Consider the following 25686-nt stretch of genomic DNA (forward strand, 5'->3'; position numbering starts at 1 on the left):
GAGCCACTTTTGGGATGAAAACGACGCTCGTAGATGATTCCGAGAACAAGCAAAGACAAAGGGCTTGGCCGTGTGAAGTTCACACGACTGTGTCACTTATCTGAGGTGGAGAAGACTCTGGTCGTGTGATTACATACGGCCATGCCAAAAAGCAGAGGAGGAGATGACCACGGACGTGTGAAGTCGCACGACCGTGTGGCCTTCCAGAGGAGGAGCAGAACTTGGCCATGTGAAATCCATACAACCGTGTGGTTCATCCAGAGACCAAGCAAAACACGACCGTGTGAATCCACATGGTCGTGTCACCTGACCAAAGGACAAGCAGAGGTTGGTCGTGTGGATGCAACACTGTCGTGGCACGAGCTGTGCCAGGCTCGTGCCCAGCACTATTTAAGGGGAGTTCTTCCCCTTTCCAAGGGGAGGAAATTTCTCCCTTTGGGAGATCCAATTTGGTGTCGATCAACATTCTCTCCACCTCCATTTGACGATCCAAGGCCGTTTTCATCATCTCATTGACTCCGAAAGTAAAGGATTGGATCCGAAAATCACTCAACGCAATTGGATAAGTTTCTTCTCCCTTCCTCTTCTAGTTGAGTTTCGATGCTTTCAATTCTTATACCTTTGGATTCTTCCCTTCATGATATGGAGTTGATCTATTGCTCTAGGATTCAAGAATAATTATGATGTGGATTGATGTAAGAATTTATGGATATGTCAATTTCCTATCTATATGACATTACCATGCCTTGTATCTATTTGATCTTATATGCATGTGATATGTGTTATGGTGGATCGGCCTAGCAAATGAAGTAGAGGTCATGGTCGAGAAAGATAAGAGGGGTATATAGCTGGGTGAATGTATGATTAATAGGATAATGAATGACCAAATAAAAGGATTTTTGCAGGTGCTCGATCAGGTAAAGTTCGACTGAGCATAAAGGTATTTAGCCTTATAGAGCTTTTAATATATTACCGACCGAGTGAAGGCCGAGTGAATACCAATGTGTTTACACATGCTCAGCCGAGTGAAGGTCGAGCGAGCACCAATGTGCTTACATGCGCTCGGCCAGACAAAGCCCGATCAAGCATAAAGGTATTTATCCTTATACGGCTTTTAGTATATTACTGGCTGAGTGAAGGCCGAGCGAGTACCAATGGGCTTACATGCGCTCAGTTAGGCGAAGTCCGACCGAGCGTAAAGGTATTTAGCCTTATACAGCTTTTTTAGTGTATTACCAGCCGAGTGAAGGCCGAGCGAGCATCAATGTGCTTACATGCGCTCGTCCAGACAAAGCCCGACCAAGCATAAAGGTATTTATCGTTATACAGCTTTTAGTATATTACCGTCCGAGTGAAGGCCGAGTGAGCACCAATGCGCTTACACATGCTCGGCCGGACAAAGCCCGACTTACCATAAAAGTATTTAGCCTTATAAAGCTTATAGTACATTCCTGACCAGAACATGCTTAACAGAAGGTATTCTCAACATATATATGTGACCGGCTTGAATGACCGACAGAAACATGCTTAACAGAAGATATTTTCAACATATATATGTGGCCGAGTTGAATGACCGGTCGAAATATGTTTAACAAAAGGTATTCTCAATATATATGTGGTCGGCTTGAATGACTGACCAAGATACGCTTAACACAAAGTATTCTTAATATATATATGGTCGGCTTGAATGACCGACCAAGACACGCTTAACAGAAAGTATTCTCAATATATATATATATATATACGACTGACTTGAACAACCGGTCGAGACATACTCAACAGAAGTACATAAGTATCACAGCCTGACGAATTTGGCAGGAAATATCTTCTAGAAGCTTCTTTAGTCGTAGTGACGTGTTCTTATGCATACTTTATCATGAATATGAGTCACAAAAAATAAAACAGGTAGATCTGGGGTACAAAAAAGATTCCTTAAATGATTATTACACCAAGACTAGAGAATAACTTCATCTTCTAACAAACTCTAACAAACTGGGGACCACCTCATGACTACGGAGATTATATGAGGTAATATAAAAAGGGGGATTCTCTCTGTTGGCAAGGTAAGCAAATTCTAGCATCCAAACTCTGTTTCCAAGTACTTGAGTTACTGTTCTTCTTCTTCTTCCATCTTCGAGAGAGGAACTGATTTGAGCGTCGGAGGGCCTAGCTAGGGATCTCCACCTTGGTTCTAGGTCACTAACGCTTTGTTAGCTCGTCTCATTGTGCGTAGGATTGTTGAGGAGTTCTTTCGGATCTTCAGGAATTCATCTTCATCAGAAATCGCCATTCACCGGGGCCAGCGCATCACCTCGCAGGTTTCAGATAGGATCAAATTTGGCGGCGTCTATGGGAATCTTCACATAGATCTGAAGCTGCGATGTGGAGGAAGCTGGAAAACCTAATACCATAACTATGATGCAAGAATATATGGAGTTACTCATCAACGCCAGAGTGCAAAAACTATTACAATAACAATAACAAGTCAATACTGGTGGTACATTGCCCATAGCTCCAAATCAGGCGATATCAACAATTGCTTATCTCAGGGAGAGAAGGGGGGAAGAGGAGGATCCTGCTTGTTTGCTTCCTACTCCTCTCTCCCCAGTTTGACATCCTCAAGTATTTCTTCGCACACCTTTGGAGCAAGGACGAAGGGAAGTTGCACAAGAATCTTCTGGAGAAGCGCTTATATGGGCCAAACACAAAGGAAAGATCGTAGCCAGCTATAGTTCTCCTAAGAGGATTGCCATTCCATTTTCTCGATGAGTGTTGGATGATCCTCTGCCGAAGCATTATCAAAACTTAAATATCAGAGAATATTCTAGAACAATCGATCCAGAAGATCATCTTCTTAAATTTGAAAATGTGATTCTTCTTTAACAATTTATCGACGGTGTTAAATGTCGGATGTTCCTTACTACCTTTGGAGGAGCTGCTCAAAGGTGGTTCAAGTGATTACTAGATAATTCTATTCACTGTTTCAAGGATTTTCGCAAGGTATTTCTCCATCATTTCTCCAATAATCGACGATATCAGCATGTATTGTGTTTGAACTTAATTCTCATGTTTGATTAAATGTTAGTGTAGAATTGTTAATCCCATAGAAGGAATGCCTGACCGAGGAGACCTGGTGACAAGGATAACCCGTTTCCGGATGTCTAGAAAAGGAGAAGTAATTCTCCACAAGTAGGGAATTGGATATGATTTATGGCCGAGGGGCCCTAGTGATAGGGATGACCCGTTATCGGACTTTATAGCAATTGTTTTTATTTAATAAATTGAGATATTTATCCAAATAGCATTTTGGTTTAACACAGGGAAGAGTCGGTAATGAATTTAGCTTCCAAGTATATGAGAATTGAGGATGGGCAATTGGTGAACAATGATACATTAATAAATATCACAATGAAACCGAACCCCTATAACATCTCCCAAATCAAGTTTCTCTCTCTCTCTCTCTCCGTTTCTCAATCTCATTTCTCTTTACTTAGCACGTAACTCTCAACCATCAATTGTTTAGCTAATTCTCCGTAAAAAATTACTAGTGCTTATACACAGTCCCTGTGGATTCGACAATCTTTTATATTACTGACGACGTAGCCGTGCACTTGCGGCAACATAACAATCCCTCACACTCTCATTTTTCATTCCAATTCAAAGTAAAACAAGCATTGCATTCCATACTTGCATTTGGAGAGTTCGAAAAGCATCTTTGGTTTGAAGGTCTTGTGATTTGCAGTGCTGCTATTGCAAGATAAAGTCATTGTATCTTGAGAGACGATTATCATATTTTGTGAGCACTGTGTACGGGACAAATTCTTCTTAAAGAGATAGAGTTCAACTCTAACCTCGACTTCGTCAAAGCGATATTATACCGTCATTTTATCCGCACTCAGATTGCACGACCACCCGATCCAACATAAGATTACATAGAGGGAATGGCTGTGAATGGCATCCAAAGACTTTCACAAGGTTGATTTCCCATCTATCTTTTTCCCCATGCCGTGCCAAATTAAAGATTATATATAACTCCAGTACAAATTCATAAACTAACAGCAACTCTCGTTTATTACATAAATATTTTTATTGCTTACTCCACAGCCAAACTTTTAGTCTACAACAGACCTTAAATAGTTGTAACTCACAACAGCCTAACACGCATTTTCAATCATAACTTGTAGCTATCTAAGGCTGATCGTCCATCAATTCCTTTATTGTAGTTGTATGTGTAGTAGTCTCTCACTGTGACTTCTCTATAAAGTGGGGGGGTTTCTATTGACAACAACTCCTTGATTGGGCCATATAACTGTGTTGATGACCAAACCTGAGTTGTGATGAAGAAGCAAGCCACCGAAGTTCTTGGACCTCCCTTCTTTATCAGCACGCGATGGTCAGCACTCCTAAACTTATCATTAGTTATTAACTGCAATATCAAATGCAAGCACCAAACCTTGGTTTAACATTTTAGGCAAAAGATTTCCTGATTTGTCAATGAAGTGGGTTCATAAACAAAGCACATACCTGCAAAAGGTCTCCAATATTTACAACTAAAGCTCCTGTAGAGGGAGGGACATCAAGCCACTGGTTTTGGTGCATTACTTGAAGGCCACCAATCTGATCTTGTAGAAGGATGGTGATGAAACCAGGATCAGAATGCTTGCTGACTCCGAGAGTGAGGTCAGGCTGTGGGCAGGGTGGATAGTAGTGACCTAGAACAAGAAGTCCTTTGTCACACTCCATCTGTATCAAATGATCACTATGGAGGCCAAGAGCCTCCGAGAGCAACTCCAGCAGAAGTGTTCCCAAGCTTTGAATTTGGTTTACGAACTGGAAGATAATATCTCTGCATTTGCAAAAGGTTTTTTTTTTCATCACAATCAGGAAAGAAATTGATATACAAGTTAATTTTGAGATAATTCGAGCAAAAAATCGATATCTTTTAGAGAAAAGAGAATTAATACATTAACGAATTAATAAAGCTGGTTTAGAAGCTTCAGTCTCTGATGATAAGAGAAAAAAACACAGCTATAACTAGCTGCAAGATTAGCTAAGACTAGAAAGTCTATCACCTTCCCATATGCAAACAAGAGAAGATGTTATTTCCCCTGTTAATCTGAATATGGGGTAAGCAATACTCAATACTCAAGAAGTAACCAAGGACCTTCTATATTGGAATGTTCAAATCTCAAAAGATACCTATTATGATAGTTAATACTACAATAGATGTAGAAGATTGTTAGCTGCTCCAACTAGCTCATACCTCAATTGAGGTCTAGCAGAGATTAGGTTGAGAGGATTCAACTGAATTAAATGGAGTTATAAGTTCAATTCAACTGAGCTGCTTAGAGTTTGTGTAGGATCGTAGACGTGTTTTGGGGGGTAAATAGCATGCGTTGCTTTTACGTTCGTTTCGTAAAACTCAAAGTAAGTATGCAGCGGAAATAAAGAAAGAACCAAAGGCAATCGCTAATACAATTTCTTTTACTTGGTTCGGAGCTTGTGGCGACTCATACTCCAAGACCTGAGATCGTTAGCTTTACAAGGAAACAATACAAGTATGAAGCTTTACAAATATGAATTACAACTTGTTACCGACGACTTGGTGAAATCAATTTTTGGGCTTTGATCGTCGTCAGAGCAGTGTTTAGACGTTCCGGAGTGCGCGCAGTTGTTTGTTCTTGATCTTAGAAATTGTTGTCCGAAGTAACTATCCGAGACTCCTTTTTATAGCAGCTTCAAGCCTGATCCAGATCCCCTGATCTTCGGGATCAAGCCTTGACTCGACCTGGATCGGTCGATCGATCCCCTGGTTCGGTCGACCGAACCTGCTGAACTTATCCGACCTTCCGTCCAGATGCAGCCTCTCTGGATAGCGCATGCGTTCGGTCAATTGATCCCTCTGCTCGGTCGACCGATCAACCGATGGTCTCTGCCCCATTTGATTCGATCAACTCGCTCGACCAAGTCTCTGTCTATCTTCAGTTCGGTCGATAGATCCCGAGGTTTGGTCAACCGATCCCTCTGGTCAACCCTTCACGTAGAGCTGGATTTTGATCCTTTGTCTACTGGGGTTCGGTCGACCAATCAAATCTGACCATGCAGAACTGTTAGTTTCCTGCAAAACAGAGTTAGGCAAATAGAGCAAATGATATTAAACAATTAAGTTGACAGCCTTCGGACTGTCCGACTTCAGATTTCTCGAAAACCCTAGGTAGAACCGACGTCTACTGTTCCCTCTTTAGGGAGCGCATTCCCACCTACTCCTCTCAGGAGAGTTTACCTGTTGCCAGATCGGTCCTTCAGACCGACTAGACTTTCTGCCAGGGTTATCACCCCCTAGGACCTAGGGTTACCACCCCTAGGACCTAAGGTAACCACCCCCTAGGACCTAGGGTTAGAGTTTTCCCCAGCCTAGGATTACCGCCCCTTAGAACCTAAGGTTACCACCCCCTAGAGTTTTCCTCAACCCAGGGTTACCGCCCCCTAGGACCTATGGTTACCAACCCCTAGGGTTTTCCACTTGCCTAGAATCCACTAGGACTTTTGCCTAAGTACACTTAGGATTTTTCTTGCAAGCTCATTCAAACCTGTTAGATAACAAGTAACATTAACTTTGAACCCTTTGTCATTATCAAAACATATGTTCGATCGTCTGATGCTTCCCGCACCAACAATCTCCCCCTTTTTAATTATGACAACACAATTCAAAGTTAAGTAAAACATAAAGCAATAAAGCGATAATCAGGAAGAGAAATACAGCAGAAATGTAAATTGCATTTAGTACAACTTGTTATTGCTCCCTCTTAACCACTTAACTTTCTCTTTTTCTTAACTTTAATCTTCTTGCAACGAACGTAAAAGCAACGCGTGCTATTCACCCCCCACCCCCCACTCTAGCACGTCTACGATTCTACAATTGGTATTAGAGCATGGCCGCTCCGAATTGGTGAAATCGTCAATCGAGTAGAGGGGGTTATTTTAAAAAAACTAAAATTAACAGTAATATTTTTTAAAATATTTAATTATTTTTTTTGAAATTTGTGAATTGCTAGTTTTATTTTTCTACCGCACTGCTAATCTAAGACCAAGTCTTGGGACATTTGCTTCTTTTTCTCTTTTTGTGTGCGAGATTTACTTCTATAATGGCTCACCAAGAAGGCTACAGCACAGCTCGCCCGCCTCTTTTCTCCGGCGAAGATTTTGGCTACTGGAAGGGTCGAATGGAGTACTACTTTCAAACCCAACTTGAGATGTGGATGATCATCAAAATCGGCATCTCACTCCCACTCGATGGCTCTGAAAACCTGCATCATGCGAGAACTGGGACACAAGTCTGATGAAGAAGGTCGAGGCCAACGCCAAAGCGACATGTACTTTTCAATGTGGTTTAATAAAGGAGGAGCTAAACCGAGTAGGCCTGTTCTCAAGCGCCAAAGACTTGTGAGAAGCTAATTGAGCTGCATGAAGGGACCTCTGATACTAAGGTAAGTAAAAGAGATTTAATTTTAAATAAGTTGTATAACATAAAAATATAGGATGACAAATCTACAAGTCAACTACACGCACACATCTAAGATCTTCTTAACGGTCTCTACGCAATCGGACAGAAGGTGGAAAATTGTGACGTCATCAGGTATGCATTAAATGCATTTTCTAGGAACACCTTGTGGGCATCCATGGTAGATACTTACAAGGTCTCTAAGGACCTTTCCTCAATTAGATTAGATGAATTATTTTTAAAGTTTGAATTACATGAACAGACTAATACACCTATGGCCGAGAAAGGTATTGTTTTGATTGCAGGTACGACCAGAACGCGAGAAGCAAAAGCAAAGCACAGAACTGAACCCGAGTCCGAAGAAGAACCGGACTTGGATAACGACGACGATGAAATCACAGCTGAGCTAGTTAATCTGGTACGAAAACACTATAAAAAGAAGAAAGGATTCACCAAGAAGGACATCAAGAAGATGATGCAAGCAAGTCCAAAAATGAAGTCTGAGGTAACCTGCTACGGCTGCAACAAGAAGGAACACATCAAAGTCAACTGTCCAAACCAAAAGGAAACAAAGAAGCAAAGGAAGAAGAAAGCACTGCAGGCGACATAGGATGAGTCTTCTTTAGAAGACTCGAAGAGCTTGAACGAATGAGCTTCCTCGCGCTTACGGCCCGAGAGCAAGTCGACGAATCAAAAACCGAGAGCGAGTCAGAAACAGAATCCGAGAGAAACCACGGATCCGTATCCGTTTCCGAAGGGCCTAACCCCACTGTAAGAACCTCTCACTTGCATAATTTAGTTAATTATCTTATGCGTAAATTAGCCAAATCCAACCTCCAAGTCAAGTCACTCCAAAAGGAGGTAACAATCCTTAAGGAGGAGACTAAACTAAGTCCTTTGACTGAGCCAGTTCAAAATGGAAATTCAACTCAAGTCCAACAACTTGAGGAGGAAAATTCTAATTTGAAAACTCAAGTTAAAGAACTTAAGGACACGTTAAAATGGTTCACCTTGGGTTCCAAGAATCTTGATCTGATTATTGGAAAATAAAGAGTCGTCTACAACCGATCTAGACTTGGATTTAAGTCTAAACAAAAATACAAATCTTACTTATCGCTTGTAAATAGAACAAATAGAAAATTAGTACAAGCATGGCTCCCAAGTCAAACTTGATTAATCAAGTTAGACTTGGTCAATATTAGGTCCCCAAGGATCAAATCCATTACCTTGATAGACCTTATTGAGACTATGATCCAGAGGGAGTCAATAGAAAAACTATTTTTATCAATAAATAGATTTGTTTGATTCTTGCCTTACTGCTTTCATTATGCATGCTTAGACTAGGATAGACAAGGACCTAGGGGTGATTTAAACTTAACTAGTTAGACCTAGAAGTTTCAGAAAGGAAATTAAATATCCAATTTCTTTGAAAGACTTTGTCTAGAAGTGGTGGATGATCTCATACCCAAGAAGGCCTAGTTCCTCGCCACAGCCTGGAAGCCAATCATTGAAATGAATATTTAATTGACTTATTGTAAAATCTGAGTCTAACTCAAATGTAAATCAATCCTTAGATGATAATATAAATCAAAGATAAAATTAACCATCTTACAAAAACCTATAAGGTTCCCTGATTGATAATTTAGAAAAGGGTGAGATGGACTTTGGTAAAATTTAGATGTAATCTGAATTAATAAATCTTTCTAAATCTTAATTAATCTAAATTAATAAATCTTAATTAATAAATCTTATTCAAACTAATTAATCTAACCAATTCATAACTTAATTTAACTTAATAAATTCAATTAAACACAAAACCATCTCACAATTACCCATAGGAATAACATATTTGACAATCTAGACTGGATGAGATGGAATATTAAGGAGTTGATTTCAATCAAACTATCTTTTGATCCGTCAAATTGAACCAAATCAAATACTTTATGTGTAGGAACATAAAGATTTGGATCAATGGATGTTAGATAGTGGATGCTCCAAACACATGACTGAAGACAGATTGAAATTCACTAAGCTACAACTCAAGAACTTAGGGTCAATTGCGTTCGGCAACGACGGAAAATTTAAGGTAATCGGAATAGGTAATATCGAATTGAATTCCGATTGAAATATGTTGTTATTCATGCTTGGACTCTAGAACTTTAAAACTTAAAGAGGTTTTTTTTAAGGGGAGTGAAACGAGTCAAGTTAAATATCTTTGAAAGTTAAAATATTCTTTTTCAAACTTTCAAATTAAAAGTATTTTTGAAAAAGAAAATTCAGTTTTTATTTAAACAAAATTATTTTTAAGCTAAAGTATTTTTATCAAATTTTTTTTAACTAAGTACTTGACAAAGTTTTTTTTGAAAAAGCAAAGTATTTTTCAAGCTTGACTATGCTTTTATGAAAATCTTCTTAGCTAAATGTTTATCAAAATATTTTTAAAGCTAAGTTTTATCAAAATATTCGTAGTGAAGTTTTTATCACAATATTTTTAAAAGCTAAAAGTATTTTTATCAAAAAGATTTTTAAACTATGTATTTAACTAAGTTTTTATCAACTGTTTTTAGCTAAGTACTTAACTTAGTTTTTATCAAAAAATTTTTAACTAAGATTTAATCAAAATCCTTTTTAAGCTGAGTACTTTTAACTAAGCCTTTTTTCAAAACCTTTATAAAGCTAAGTATTAAAGCTAAGTTCTTATCAACTTCTTTTTAGAGAGCTAAATTTTCATTAAGCCAAATTTTTATAATTTTTTAAGCTAAGTATTTTTCAAGCTTAACTATGCTTTAATGAAAATCTCCTTCAAGCTAAGTACTTAAACTATACTTTCTATCAAAACCTTTTCAAATAACTATGTTTTTCATCAAACTCTGTTTTAAAGCTTAGTCCCTATCAAAATCTTTTTAAAGCTAAGTCTTTTTCAAAATCAAACTTTTTAAAGCCAAGTTTTTTTTTTCAAAATTTCTATTCAGAAAGCTAAGTACTTAAGCTAAGCTTCTATCAAAATCTTTTGAAAATCTAAGTACTTAACTAAGTTTTGATAAAGCTAAGTATGTGATAAAGTATTTTTAAGTAATTTTCAACGAAATCATTTTCTTATCTAAGAATTTTTACAAGGGATTCTTTTTAAAGCCAAGTGTTTATCAAACATTTTAAAAAAAAAAGCTAGGTGTTTATTAAAATCTTTTTCAAAGAAAAGTTTCTTGAAAAAGCTAAGCATTTTCAAAGCATTTCTAATTTAGCTCCGTGTTTGGAAAAAGCTAAGTCAGTTTTACAACTAAAGATTAATTAAGTCTTTTTGAAAAATCCAAGTTCCTTTCCACGCTTAAAAATTAGCTAAGTTTTTTTTTAAATGCTATCTTTCAGGGGGAGCTAAAAGTTAAAAAGGATAAATTTCCTATCTTTACATCCTTCTCTCTAATTAGTATTATTTTTGATTTATGGCAAAGGGGGAGAGAAGATTAAAGTTAAGAAAAAGAGAAAGTTAAGTGGTTAAGGGGGAGCAATAACAAGTTGTACTAAATGCAATTTACATTTCTGCTGCATTTCTCTTCCTGATTATCGCTTTATTGCTTTATGTTTTACTTAACTTTGAATTGTATTTCTATAATCAAAAATGGGAAGATTGTTGGTGCGGAAAGCATCAGACGATGGATAATGGCAAAGGGTTCAAAGTTAAGGTTACTTGTTATCTAACAGGTTTGAATGAGCTTGCAAGAAAAGTCCTAAGTGTACTTAGGCAAAAGTCCTAATGGATTCTAAGAAGGTGGAAAACCTTAGGGGGTGGTAACCTTAGGTCCTAGGGTGCGATAACCCTAGGTGATGGAAAGTCCTAACTACAGTTAGGCAGGTGGAAAACCCTAGGGGGTGATAACCCTAGGTCCTAGGGGGCGGTAACCCTAGGCTATGGAAAGCCCTAGGGGGTGGTAACCCTAGGTCCTAGGGGCGGTAACCCTAGGCTGAGGAAAACCCTATGGGGTGGTAACCCTAGGTCCTAAGGGATGGTAACCTTAGGCAGAAAGTCCAGTCAGTCTAAAGGACCGATCTGGCAACAGGTAAACTCTCTTGAGAGGAGTAGGTGAGGACGTGTTCCCCGAAGAGAGAACAGTAAGCGTTGGTTCAACCTAGAGTTTTCGGGAATTTCGAAGTTAGAATCGGACAGTCCGAAAGCTGTCAACTTAATTGTTTAATATCATTTGCTCTATTTGCCTAACTCTATTTTGCAGGAAACTAATAGTTCTGCAGGGTCAAACTTAATAGGCCAACCGAACGACCTAATCCGTCGACCGAACCCCAGTACACAAAGGATCAGAATCCAACTCTCGGTGAAGGGTTGACTAGAGGGATCGGTCGACTGAACCTCGGGATCGGTCGACCGAACCAAAGATAGACAGAGACCTGGTCGAGCGAGTTGATCGGATCAGATGAGGCAGAAACCATCGGCTGATCGATCGATCGAACAGAGGGATCAGTCAACCGAACGCAGGCGTTATGCAGAGAGGCTACATCTGGACGGAAGGCCGAGCAAGTTCAGTAGGTTCGGTCAACCGAATCAGGGGATCGGTCGACCGATCCGGGTCAAGTCAAGGCTTGATCCCGAATATCAAGGGATCTGGATCAGGCTTGAAGCTGCTATAAAAAGGGGTCTCGGCTAGCTACTTCGGACAACAATTTCTAAGATAAAGAACAAACAACTGCGCGCAGTCCGGAACGTGTAAACACTACTCCGACGACGATCAAAGCCAGAAGATTGATTTCACCAAGTCGTCGGTAACAAGTTGTTATTCATATTTGTAAAGCTTCGTACTTGTATTGTTTCCTTGTAAAGCTTTCCGAACTTATAGTGATTGCCCACCGAAAGCGATCAACGATCGCGGGCTTTGGAGTATGAGTCGCCACAGACTCCGAACCAAGTAAAAGAAATTGTGTTAGCGATTGCCTTTGGTTCATTCTTTATTTTCACTGCATACTTACTTTGAGTTTTACGAAACGAACATAAAAGCAACGCGTGCTATTCACCCCCACACCCCCTCCCCCTCTAGCACGTCTACGATCCTACTGTTTGGTCTATGTGAGTAAAGAATTAAAGATTAGAATTCAGCTAAATTGCTTGGAGTTTGATTGATTTGGGTTCAGTTGGGTTGTAAGGTGTGCATCTTTTCTGAGTTGCACAAGTATTAAATTGCCTCTAGCTACAAGAGTTGAGGTGGAATTTGGCTGAAGATCTAGGCAACGTGGCTTTTAATGCTAAGTTGACATAGGCGAATTTAGCAAGTTGAACCAGAGTGAAGATTATGTGTCCAAAGTGGTAAGAAACTACTCAACATAATGGGCGAATAGAAATATCATCCTCATTTTGAGGAAGGTTACCACTTCTCACCCAAAAGAACTGATTTTCAAAACTTGAAAATTGTATTAACTCAAAACTTATCCAATATATGAGATCCTAACTAGACTCGACCGAAAGCTGGGTCTGAACTAGACCTAGCCCGGACCTGTAACCAAGTCAACAGGTTGGTTAACTGTTGACCCGGAGAATCGATAGTCTGGCAGTTCAATTTTCGAGTTAAACCACGGGTTCATTAAATTTTTTTTTTAATTTTATATTTTATTTAGATTTCTTTAATCATAGTTTTTTATTTAATAATATTTTAGTGATATTAATGGTGTGGTTGAATATTAATTAACCTATTCTATCATTCTGTTAAAGTTATTTTTTTAACCTATTTGTCTTGAATAATGATGTGAAACTATTCTACCTTTCTATTAAAGCTAATTTTACAACTTATTTGCTTTGAATTCTTTGATGTGAGACTATTATACCTTTCTATTAAAACTAATTTTACAACTCATTTGCCTTTAATTCTCTGATGCAAGACTATTCTACCTTAAACTCATTAAATTTATTAATTTTATTTAACTCTCTTAATAACTTATTTATTTTATTTTATCAATTTATTCATTCAATACTGAGTTTATAAAACGTATGATTCTTGGCTATGAGTTAGTGAGATGAGCTTGGGTGAGAATGCCAACACTTAAAATGTGGCATGCACACTACGACACCCTAAGTATAATCCACATTGTGAGTTAAATAGATAAGTTTTATCAACTTAGATGAGAGAGCTACCATTAACTTGAATTTAAACATGTTATGTTAAGTGGTTTAGCCTAGAAACTTAATTATCCCATTGTGACATGTGACACCACAAATATCGTACAGAATTGACTATTTATTTTTTTTTCCTTATTCAAATTAATGCATTTATTCTCTAGATATGAACATCAACTCTATTGGTTATTTTAGTCCGCCAAATCTCCTATCTTAGACCCCACATGCTCCAATGCCTTTAAACCTATCACAATTTGAAGAGACAAATACCATATATCAAGGGGGTCGCAAGAAACACACCGCTTCAAGTCTCTAAAGAGAGTCAAGGTTTGTCCTTAAAGCCCAAGACTTGGGGTCGAAGCCTCAAAGGATTCAAGTGATTAATCATTCCATGGTGAAACTAGTTGACTTTATCGGCCAAACATTGATTTGTGTTGAGTTTCTCATAGCTTGGTAAAAAACTAATAGGTGATTTATAGAATCTTTTTATAGAGTTCAAAGGTAAGACTCTTTGATCCCACTAGAAAATAAAATACATAGATGATCCTTGGAAAAGCTCCAAGATAGTTTAGACCTATCTCTATAATGTGATGCTTCCCAACCTCTTCGTTAATGTCATAGCATTGTATTAGCAATTTAGAACTAATACCCCAAGTATCTAAAAATAGTATAGTAGTGTCAAACTGGCATATCCATGACAACCCTCTAAGTAAACAATTCACAATTTATACTTTAGATCACCCAAGCATCTTGATGACGATTAACCCAACATTTTCCTTCGATAACATTAGATCTCACTGTACTTGGCTCTACATGCAAAACAAATTAAAAAGGCTTCCTACGGGCATGAGATGCTTACTTACTACTACTCTCCCCTCTTGATGTTTGTCTGCTAATTATAAGTAAATATGCTTTTGGATTGACTCCCAGTATTGTTCTTTCTCCTTTGGATGAAACACAAATTTTGGCAAATGTATTTTCATGATATGCTCCTCCATCTAGATTTTCAAGTGTAAGCAATCATCTTTATAATAACCATGCTCACAATGGTATCGACAATAATTCATCTACATCCTATCCTTCTTATAGAATGTTACCTGAAGTGGTTGTGATTGGGGCAATGGTAAGTTCTAATCTCTGATTTCCATTAGTAATTATGATTGTGAAGCATTCCTTTGGGTCTTCTCATCACAAGTGAGCATTTGTTAAACTCTGTTGAGTGATAGTGATTCTTTTTTATTGAAACCTCCTTAGCTCATTGACCCTTGGAGGTTTGGTCTCTGTTGTCTTTACTTGCATCACATCATCAACACTACCTACTTGCTCTTTCTAAAATTTCTACATAGTCCCTTGGGGGTTTTCATACAAAGAATGCAAATTCTAAGAGGTTTCAAGGCAATCTAGCTACCTTAACAAACCATTTTAGAAATTTTGAAAGCAACTTATCACCTCCTTGCCATTGTGTCAAACTATTTGCCCTTTGATAGATTTGACTAATACCAAAGAAATATGCTACAAAACTCTAATTAAAATTCTTGAAACTAGCAATTCTTCTAATGGCAACCTGAAAAACCAATGATGTGCTATCTAACACAATGTTGTTAGAAAACATCAACAACAAAGAAAAATCTAAAATTTCACAAAGACATCCAAGATTTAAAGGCATTCACGTGTTTTGAGGCATATGTGTCATGCTGACATTGTAATTTTCATGCTTGGAACATAGAAATTCTTCAAAATTAGTTCCTTCAGCATCTCCGAGGTCAAGTCATTTTTAATCTCTAAGCGCCTCTCTCTAGTAGTCTTATCTCTCCCCTTCTCTATATTGGTTTATCTAATACCTTAAATATTCTTATGTCTCTTTCATTGGTGCTATTTAAATTCTTCTTGCTCTGTGTCGATTTCATATTTTCCTCTTAGCTTGTCCTTCACTTTAATATCCTCCTTGGGCACCTCTTCTAAATCTTTTATCAGCCTAGGAAATATATTCCTCCTTATGTTTGTTGTAAACCTCAATGTGAATTCATTGCTTCCCAAATCACCTTATGAAACACCGCTAAGGGAACTCCTAGATTCGTGGCATATAGTTGAGTTGCTTTAGTCCCACACCTAGCTTTTGGAAGGAAATAAAGACACAACTAAGCAAACATTAAACTAGTGGTGAAGCCATAAGGTTTGTGGTACGTATAATATCCATATGGGCCATGTGCACATGGACAAGTGGCGAGACAAGCAATTTGAAATCAAATCCAAACAAATGAAGGCCAACCAACACAAAACAGTGAAGACGCATGGACTAGTACATAAATAGCAAAAAGAAGTAGTCAGGCAGATTAGTTCGAATTCATTTGAATTCACAAAATATAACAACCACTCCTCTCCCATCTACATTACAGATCCTTCTTCTCTGCAACCACCCAATTTAGTGAAATTCAAGGCAGATTGCAATGACTTTATTTTTGGTAAGGTGAACCATATGCCCTTCTTGGACAATAAGATGGATCAAGGCGACAATATCATTGTATCCTATAGGAAATTCGTCAGAACCAACTGCACACTTATGGCGAGCATGAATTAAGCCTTAAGGAAATCACATATGTGCATCAAGATCATATTTGCTAATTGTGACCAGCCACACCCACGATCAGCACTTAATTTGACAATTACTTAGTTATAACCATGACTGCGAAAACTAGTGAAGAAAATAATAATGCAATTATATATTGAAATCCAACTTCTAAAGCTAACTAAGAAAGAGAATTTTGCAATATTCACAAAAGAAACTAACTTTATATCACTTTCTCGAAATGAGAATCTAGGATTAGGTTCGCTTTCTCAATTGCAAAATAGGAAGGTCTCAGTTTGTGGTGAGACGCTTTTCATTTACCTGCATGCGTCGGGCAATTCCTCCGATTGTGGAGGCTCCGGCGCCATGGTACAGGACAGAGTATCCCTCCAATTGGCTACTCTCGAAACGTAGAGATCGAAGTTGCTATTGAAGCGCACCTTCTTCCTCAAATCTCTCGTGTAGTACTGCTTCTTCACCTCAATCGGCCCCTCATGGAACTGCGTCACTCCTCGGAGCATTGAGTCGAGCACGTCCGCTGCAATTCCGTGATTCACGACTTGAAAGAAGCCATACGTCGTCGCAGCGTGCATCAACTCCTCCACCGCTTGCTTCCTCCGTGATTCATCGGCCTGTACATCCTTAAGGTCTACGATAGGAATTTGGTGGTTGGATGTGGATTTGGGGTCGACTTGGGTAGGTGGAGCGACGAAGAAAGCTGGGAGCTCGTCGACGCCTGCGTCGACGAGGCCTTTGACGCCGGACTTAGACTCATCGAAGGCCTTGATGGCAGAGGCTCTGTCGTAGGTTGCGGACATGACTGAAAAAACTTGGGAGGAGCTGATGAGTGGTGCAGCCTTTTCTAACATATTTATTTATTTTATTTATTTGTTCAAGTTAGTGATTAGAGGGATAAAATTTAATTGTTATGATTATATTTAGAAAGTTCAAAAAAATATTTGCTCCTTACGGGATTCCAATGGAAATGATAAATCCAGACTAGGGGTGTAATGAGTCGAGCGAGCTGAATTTTTGGATATTTAAGTTTGACTCGTTTATAATCGAGCCGAGCTCGAACTTTATTTAACGAATATATTCATGGCTCACGAGGTTATTCGAGCTTTTATCGAGCCTAAACGAGCTTAATAAATATAAATTATAAATTTAAATATTCATTAAAAATTAAATTATATATTTTAAAAAATATATATATTCTTGTTAAAATTTATAATTTTATTCTAATAAATAAATTTAATATGTTTGTTTATGTTTTTCATAAGCAGAGTGTAAAATCTATAAATTCAATATCAAAACTATTATTTTTTTATTTAAAAATTAATTCATGAGCTTAACGAACATGTTCACGAGCTAACGAGTCGAATATTGTGAAGCTTAAGTTTGGTTTGTTTATCTTAACGAGCCTAATTAAATGAGCTCAAACGAGCTTTTATCGAATCGAGCTTCGAATAGCTCACGAGCGGCTTGGCTCATTTACACCCCTAATCCAGGCTAATCCTGGTATACAAGATTCCGATGGAGATCCTATGAGAAGCGGATCCACGCCTACTTTGGTTATATGGGAAAAATGGTTGGGATCAGGGGTGTAAATGAATCAAGCCGTTCGTGAGCTATTCGAAGTTCGATTTGAGAAAAACTCATTTATGCTCGTTTAATGAGGTTCGTTAAGATAAACAAATCAAATTCAAGCTTCACAATATTTGACTCGTTAACTCGTGAACATGTTCGTTAAGCTCATGAATCAACTTTTAAACAAAAAATAATAATAATTTTGATATTGAATTTATAGATTTTACATTCTACTTATGAAATATATAGACAAATATATTAAATTTATTTATTAGAATAAAATTATAAATTTTAATAAGAATATTATAATTTTTTTTAAATATATAATTTAGTTTTTAATGAATATTTTAATTTTTAATTTATATTTATTAAGCTCGATAAAAGCTCGAGTAAGCTCGTGAGCCATGAATATATTCGTTAAATAAAGCTCAAGCTTGGCTCGATTATAAATGAGTCAAATTCAAACATTCAAGAGTTCGGCTCGGCTCGGCTCAATTACACCCCTAGTTGGGATCTTGTAGTGGTGGTGTAATTCGAGTGCGGACAGAATGACGATATTTTATCATTTTGACGAAGTCGAGGTTAGAGTTAGACTTTATCTCTTTAAGACAAATTTACCCCGCACACAGTGTTCACGGAACACGGCAATCGTCTCCCAAAATACAACGATTTTATCTAGCGATAGCAGCACTACAAATCGTAAAGAACTCCGAACTGAAGAAGCTTCTCGAACTCTCCAATGCAAGTATGGAATGCAATGCTTGCTTTTCTTAGAAAGAATTGAGTGAGTGAAATGAGGATGTGAGAGATCTTATTTATACTAAATGAAGGGGTATAAGAACCTCTTGGTTAATTAGATCTCATCCATCCATTTTAAATTGGATGATGTAGTTCGCATCATTTCCTAAGAGACACAATATCTCTTCATTAGATGTCACCCTTTAAGAATCAATGAATGAGATTAAGTCATCCAAAGGGCACTTAAACCTTTCAAGTTGGATGAACAAGATTTGTCAATCTTGGTTCAACGATCTAGATTTAATTTCTCATTCAATTTAAATTTTCAACAATCCCCGACACGAATGAAAATGAATGCATGCATGTTATCACCTAAAGAGAGTTCAATCAAAAAATTATTGTATTAGGAGAGGTAGCTTGTGATTTTGAATCTTCCATAGTAGAATTCCATCGAATTTACTAGGTTGCTTAGTGAACATGATGCCTTGAACTACTCAGTCATTTGTATAAACCAAGACAATGGTACCTACACAATAACTTTTCTCACTTCTTTATAGTTCTCACTATTTTTTCCGTTTTGGCCATGGACAACATCTTGGATTCATAAGTATTTCATTGAAGTGGCCCATCTTCATACTTATATAGGTGACCTCCTATAAAGAATATCCTACCGTATTCTACTTTTTCAAGCATAGGAGTCATTAAAAGTTTATAACTTAACCTCACTATATATCTTAGGTAGCACTTTTCCATCCTAGGAATGAGAGGGGAACTAGTCCAAGTTCTCACGTGAACTTTCATAATGTCATTATCCCATTGAACCAAGATTTTAGGGTCTCCAATCAACAAGGTTTGGGTTACCACTATGAATGTTCTTGTTTATAGATTTTTAATCTCATTTCTCTTGATGTGCAGTATATTTGATCTCTATTCAAATATTTTGTAAATAGATCTGTCAAGTTATCTTTTTATTCGACATAATCGATAAAGATAACTCCATTAGAGATCAACTCCCTAATGGTATTGTGTCGTCGACGAATATGTCGTGACTTACCATTTTACAAGCTATTTTGTGCCCTTGCAATTACCGATTGATTATCACAATGTATCATCACGGCAGGCACTAGTTTTTCCCAACATGGGATATCTTCTAAGAGGTTACGAAGTCATTCGGCTTCCTCTACGGCTTTATCTAAGGTTATAAACTTAGATTCCATAGTTGATCGAGCTATGCAGGTTTGTTTCATGGATTTCCATGACACTGCTCTACCACCAATGGTAAATACATATCCATTGGTGGATTTAGAGTGTTTTGTATCAGATATTCAATTTGTATCACAATAGTCTTCTAGTATCGCTGGATATCTCATATAATGTAATCCATACTCTAAGGTATATCTTAAATATTTAAGAACCCTTATTAATGTCTTCCAATGGTCATCATTTGGATTACTTGTAAATCTACTTAATTTGTTGACCGCATATGCAATATCCGAATGTGTGCAGTTAGTGATATACATCAAACTACCAATTATCCTCGAATATTTCAATTGGGATACAGGTTCACCATGATTCTTAGCTAAATGTAAGCATAAGTCCATCAGTGTTTTCACAAGGGAAAGATCATATACATTAAATTTCCTTAGCACTGTCTCAATATAATGAGATTGTGAAAGGATAATTCCAACTAATGTCTTATTGATCTTAATCCCGAGTATAACATCCGCTATACTCGTATCTTTTATATCAAAAGTTTTGGTCAACATTTTCTTAGTAGTCATGATTATATCATAATTACTACGCATGATGAGCATATCGTCTACATATAGACAGATAATGACAAATGAGTCAGGTGTGTCTTTGATATATATACATTTATCACACTAGTTTATTTTAAATCCATTTGACAACATAGTTTTGTCAAATTTCTCATGCTACTGTTTCGGTGCTTATTTTAGCCCATATAGTGACTTCACGAGTCTACACATTATTTTCTTGTCTTGGAGCCACAAACCTTTCAGGTTGCTCTATATATATTTCTTCTTCTAATTCACCATTTAGAAAGACTGTTTTCACATCCATTTAATGTATCTCAAGGTTATGTATTGCAACAATAGCAATGAATACTTGAATGAATGTGATCCTTGTTACTGGTGAATATGTATCAAAGAAGTCAAGGTCTTCCTTTTGTTTAAATCCCTTTGCCACTAATCTTGCATTATATTTTTCAATAGTTCCATCAGCCTTATATTTTTTTCTTTATAATCCATTTACATCCTAAAGGTTTGATTCTAGGTGGAATATCCGCCAATTCCCAAGTATGATTTTGCATGATGGAATTTATTTCACTATTGATGGCTTTTTTTCAAAAGGGCGCCTCAGGACTTGATAAGGCTTCGCTTATTATTCTTGATTTATTTTCCAACATATAAGTCATGAAATCAAGACCAAATGAATTTACTATTTTGGCCCTCTTACTACATCTTGGTTCTTCATTATTTCTAAGATTATCTTTACTCGCAGTTTCATAAGTTTTTTTATTTGAACTTTCCTCTTTCCTATCTTTGCAAGGAAAGATTGTTAGGATCCTTCGTACGGAGGCTAGAGAGGGGGGTGTGAATAGCCGACCCCAAATCGTCGCGTTTCTACACACTAGGGTTAGCGCAGCGGAAAATAACACGTAGAAACGAAGGAAAAGAAGACAAACCTCAAACAAACCGATGTAACGAGGTTCGGAGATGAACTCCTACTCCTCGGCGTGTCCGTAAGGTGGACGAAGCCTACCAATCCGTCGGTGGATGAGTCCCCGGAGAACCGGCTAATACAATATACTCCTTCTGGGTGGAGAAACCTTGCCACAATGTTTCTTGCACAAGCAAGATAGGAGTACAACAGATACAAGAAAGCAAAAGACAATATGAAACACTTGCTTGCCTTTCTTGTTGACTGGAGTGATGAAGCAGCAGCTTCACACCAGCAGCAGCTGACGAGAATCCAGTCGAGAAGCTCACGCGAAGCTTCAGCTGCGAGGAGCTCAGCAAAGCTCTGATGGCGGTAAGGCGAAGCTCTAGAGCACGAACGAAGTTCTAAGGAGAGCGATATGACAATGAAGCCACAGTAGCTTTTATACTGCGAAGAAAACACGAAGGAATATAGCCGTTGCGTCGCAGCGAGCTGTGGATCGGTCCACGGATCGATCGGCGCTTTCTCCGGACTCGGTCAGTGATCGTCCTCGATCGGTCGTGAGGACCGATCGGTATGGCCTGATCGGTCCGTGACCGATCAGTATCTGATCGGTCCGGACCGATCGAGGCTTATTGAGTCGGTTCTCGCACTCTTCAAGATCGTCACCGATCGGTCGGCGGACCGATCGAGGATATCGCTGATCGATGCGGCCGATCGGGCTCCATCTTGATCGGTCCCCGGACCGATCGAAGCTTCCAGAATCGATGGCCTTCGTTTGTCATCGATCGGTCGACCGTCGATCAAATACACAGCGTATCCGGATCGGTGCGGGACCGATCCGAGCAATTTTGCCCAAACCAAGTCCCAAACCTTCCAAACCAATATCCGATCAACCTTGACATATTGGTACATCATGCTTAGCATCCGGTCACTCCCTTGACCTGCTAAGACCCACCAAGTGTCCGGTCAAATCCTTTGACCCACTTGGACTTTCCTCTTCGTGCCAAGTATCCGATCACTCCCTTGATCTACTTGGACTTCCCAACACCAGATGTTCGATCACCCTTGATCCATCTGGATTTTCCCTTGCCCGGCTTAACTCACCAGGACTTTCAAACTGCCTAGCTTCACTCACTAGGACTTTTACCTGGCTTCACTCACCAGGGTTTTCCCTTTCACCTAGCTTCACTCACTAGGATTTTCACCTGGCTTCACTCACCAGGATTTCCCGACTGCCTGGCTTCACTCACCAGGACTTCTCCGACTGCCTGGCTTCACTCACCAGGACTTTTCCCCGTGCCAAACTCCCTGTTTGGACTTTCCCCGTGCCAAGTCTTCATACTTGGACTTTCCGCGTGCCAAGCTACCTGCTTGGACTTTTCCCCGTGCCAAGTCTCCGTACTTGGACTTTTCGCGTGCCAAGCTTCCTGCTTGGACTTTTCCCGAATCAGGTCAACCAGGTCAACCTTGACCTAAGGTTGCACCTACAATCTCCCAAACACCTATTCTTGTCAAACATCAAGAATACAACTCTCTTCTCGTCAAACATCGTCAAACATCAAAACACAACTCGAGTCAGGTCAACTCGAGTCAGGTCAACCAGGTCAACTTTGACCTAAGGTTGCACCAACAAAGATATCTTCAAAAAATACAACATTCCTTGATTCAATTTTTGTTCCAACATGTACATCAAGGACTACCGATTTGGGCAAAAATAAAATTGATATGCACTACTATTATTGGTATATCCAATAAAATGCAATCGATTGTCTTTAGTCCAATTTTGGTTTGTTTTGACTTAGGTACTTCCACTTTAACCAAACACTCCCATACTTTTAGATATTTATAAGAATGCTTATGATCCTTCCATAACTTATAAGGAGTTTTATCTTTACTTTTGTGAGAGATTTTATTGAGAATATGGTTTGTCGATAAAATAGTTTCCCCCTACAAATTCTGAGGTAAGCCCGAACTTATCGGCATAACATTCATCATTTCCTTAAGAGTTCGGTTCTTACGCTCAGCAATCCCATTTGATTGAAGAGAGTAAGGAGATGTCGTTTGATAAAAAAAATGCCAGATTCTGCACAAAATTCATCAAATGGACCATCATATTCTCCTCCTCGGTCACTTCGAATTCTTTTAATTCGTTGACCAATTTTATTTTCAACTTCATTCTTATAATTTTTGAATGCTTCTAAGGCTTAATATTTGCCTTTCAATAGACACATAACAGTATCTAGTGCAATCATCAATGAAAGTAACAAAGTACTTTTTTGCCTCCTCTTGTTTGTATAAATTTTAAGCCACATATGTCACTGTGAATTAATTCTAGAGGGGTCGTGCTTCTTTCCATTGAATGGAAAGACAATTTTGTCATTTTAGCTTCAACACATATTTCACATTTTTGTGTTGGATCAACATTAAATGATGGCAATAAGTTTAAATTCATAAGTCATCGCAAAGTATTATAATTTACATGTCCAAGTCTAACATGCTATAAATTAGAACACTCGACCAAATAAGTAGAATTTATCATTTTATTGTCATTAAATTCATGGTGTACAACAATTACATTCATTTTAAATAGATCATTCTCCATGAACCCTCTGACTATGAATTGATCATTTTTTGTCAATACATATTTATTTAACTCAAACACTAGTTTGAATCCAGATTCATTTTAAATAGATCATTCTCCATGAACCCTCTGACTATGAATTGATCATTTTTTGTCAATACATATTTATTCGACTCAAACACTAGTTTGAATCCAGCTTTGACAAGAGTCGATTCTGACACTAAATTCTTTCGAATGTCAGGAACATGAAGCACATCAATTAGTGTCACTTCTTTGTCTGATGTCATCTTTAGAACCACCTTGCCAAAACCAACAATGTTAGAAGTTGCATAATTGCTCATAATTAGTTTTCTCCCATTAATAGGGGTATAAGTTGAAAACTGGGCCTGGTCGGAGCAATGTGTCGTGTGACACCAATATCGACCCACCATTGCCTTGGATTGTCCACCAAGTTGGCTTCAAATACAATGACAGTCAGGTCTAATTCTGACATATCTATCGGCACTGACTTATCTTCAATCATGTGCACTTGAGTGGCTTTCTTTGGACGTCAGCAGTTTTTGGCCTTGTGATTCGGTTTGCCACAGTTGTGGCATATTCCTTGGAACTTCTTGGCTCTCCCTTGGCTCTATTCTTTGTTGGGATACTTTCTTTTCTTGCCAATGTTTGGTTCTAGCAGATTTGCCTTTGCAAATATAGTCATTTTTATTGATTATAATTGCTTGCGATTGTCTTCTTCAATTCACAACCTTACAATCAGATCCTCAAGTCATATTTTCTTTTGCTTGTAATTTAGATAATTTTTGAATTCCCTCCACGAAGGTGGAAGTTTCTCAATTATCGTAGCAACTTGAAAGGACTCATTCATTGTCATGCCCTCGGCATGTAGATTATGTAGGATCAACTGCAATTCTTGGACTTGAGTTGTCACAGTTTGGGAATCAATCATTTTGAAATCTAAGAATTTGTCGACGATGAATTTCTTCAGTCCTGCATCTTTTGTTTTGTATTCCTTTCGAGAGATTTCCATAACTCCTTTGCAGTTGTCATTGGAATATACACGTTGTATAACGTGTTGTCCAAGCTATTGAGGATATAGTTTCGACATAAAAAGTCACTATGTCCCCAAGCATCATATGTCGCCCTCTTATCTTTATCAGTCTCGCCTTGAGATATGGAAGGTGCATCTTCACATATGAACCTCGCAAGATTCAACGTGGTTAGGTAAAACAGTATCTTTTACTGCCAACTCTTAAAATTCGTACTTGTAAACTTCTCTGGCTTCTCGCCAAGCGCCGGTGGAACAAGAGCCATTGATGATGAATCCATTAAGATTGCACGAACAAAATTCGTCTTAAAGTTTTTGGAATCTTGTAGTGATGGTGCAATCTGAGCATAGGCAAAATGACAGTATTCCACCGTTTTGGCGAAGTCGAGGCTAGAGTTAGACTTTATCTCTTTAAGATGAATTTGCCCCACACACGGTGATCACGGAACACGACAATTGTCTCCCAAGATACAATGACTTTATTTAGCGATAGCAACATTGCAAATCGCAAGACCTCCGAACCGAAGGTCTTGCAATTTGCAACCCCGCACACGGTGCTCACGGAACACGACAATCATCTCCCAAGATACAACGACTTTATCTAGTGATAGCAGCATTGCAAATCTCAAGACTTCTAAACAAGAGCCGTCAATGATGAATCCATTAAGATTGCACGAACAAAATTCGTCTTAAAATTTTAGGGATCTTGTAGTGGTGGTGCAATCTGAGCGGGGGCAGAATGACGGTATTCCACCGTTTTGGCGAAGTCGAGGCTAGAGTTAGACTCTATTTCTTTAAGATAAATTTGTTCTGCACACGGTGCTCACTGAACACGGCGATCGTCTCCCAAGATACAACGATTTTATCT

General features: G+C 38.2%; 1 protein-coding gene across 1 annotated transcript; it reads right to left on the minus strand.

Moving 5' to 3' along the window:
• Positions 1-4000: 4000 nt before the first annotated feature.
• LOC121973193 (1-aminocyclopropane-1-carboxylate oxidase homolog 1-like) lies at positions 4001-17016 on the minus strand. Its single transcript, XM_042524763.1, has 3 exons — positions 16501-17016; positions 4525-4846; positions 4001-4426 (listed from the first exon to the last, which is right to left on the minus strand). Exons 1-3 carry the CDS (start codon positions 16995-16997, stop codon positions 4172-4174), a joined length of 1074 nt encoding a protein of 357 aa, XP_042380697.1. The 5' UTR covers positions 16998-17016; the 3' UTR covers positions 4001-4171.
• Positions 17017-25686: the final 8670 nt, after the last annotated feature.

The sequence above is a fragment of the Zingiber officinale genome, chromosome 4A (assembly GCF_018446385.1).
Source record: "Zingiber officinale cultivar Zhangliang chromosome 4A, Zo_v1.1, whole genome shotgun sequence".
In the NCBI taxonomy this organism is placed as follows: Eukaryota; Viridiplantae; Streptophyta; class Magnoliopsida; order Zingiberales; family Zingiberaceae; genus Zingiber; species Zingiber officinale.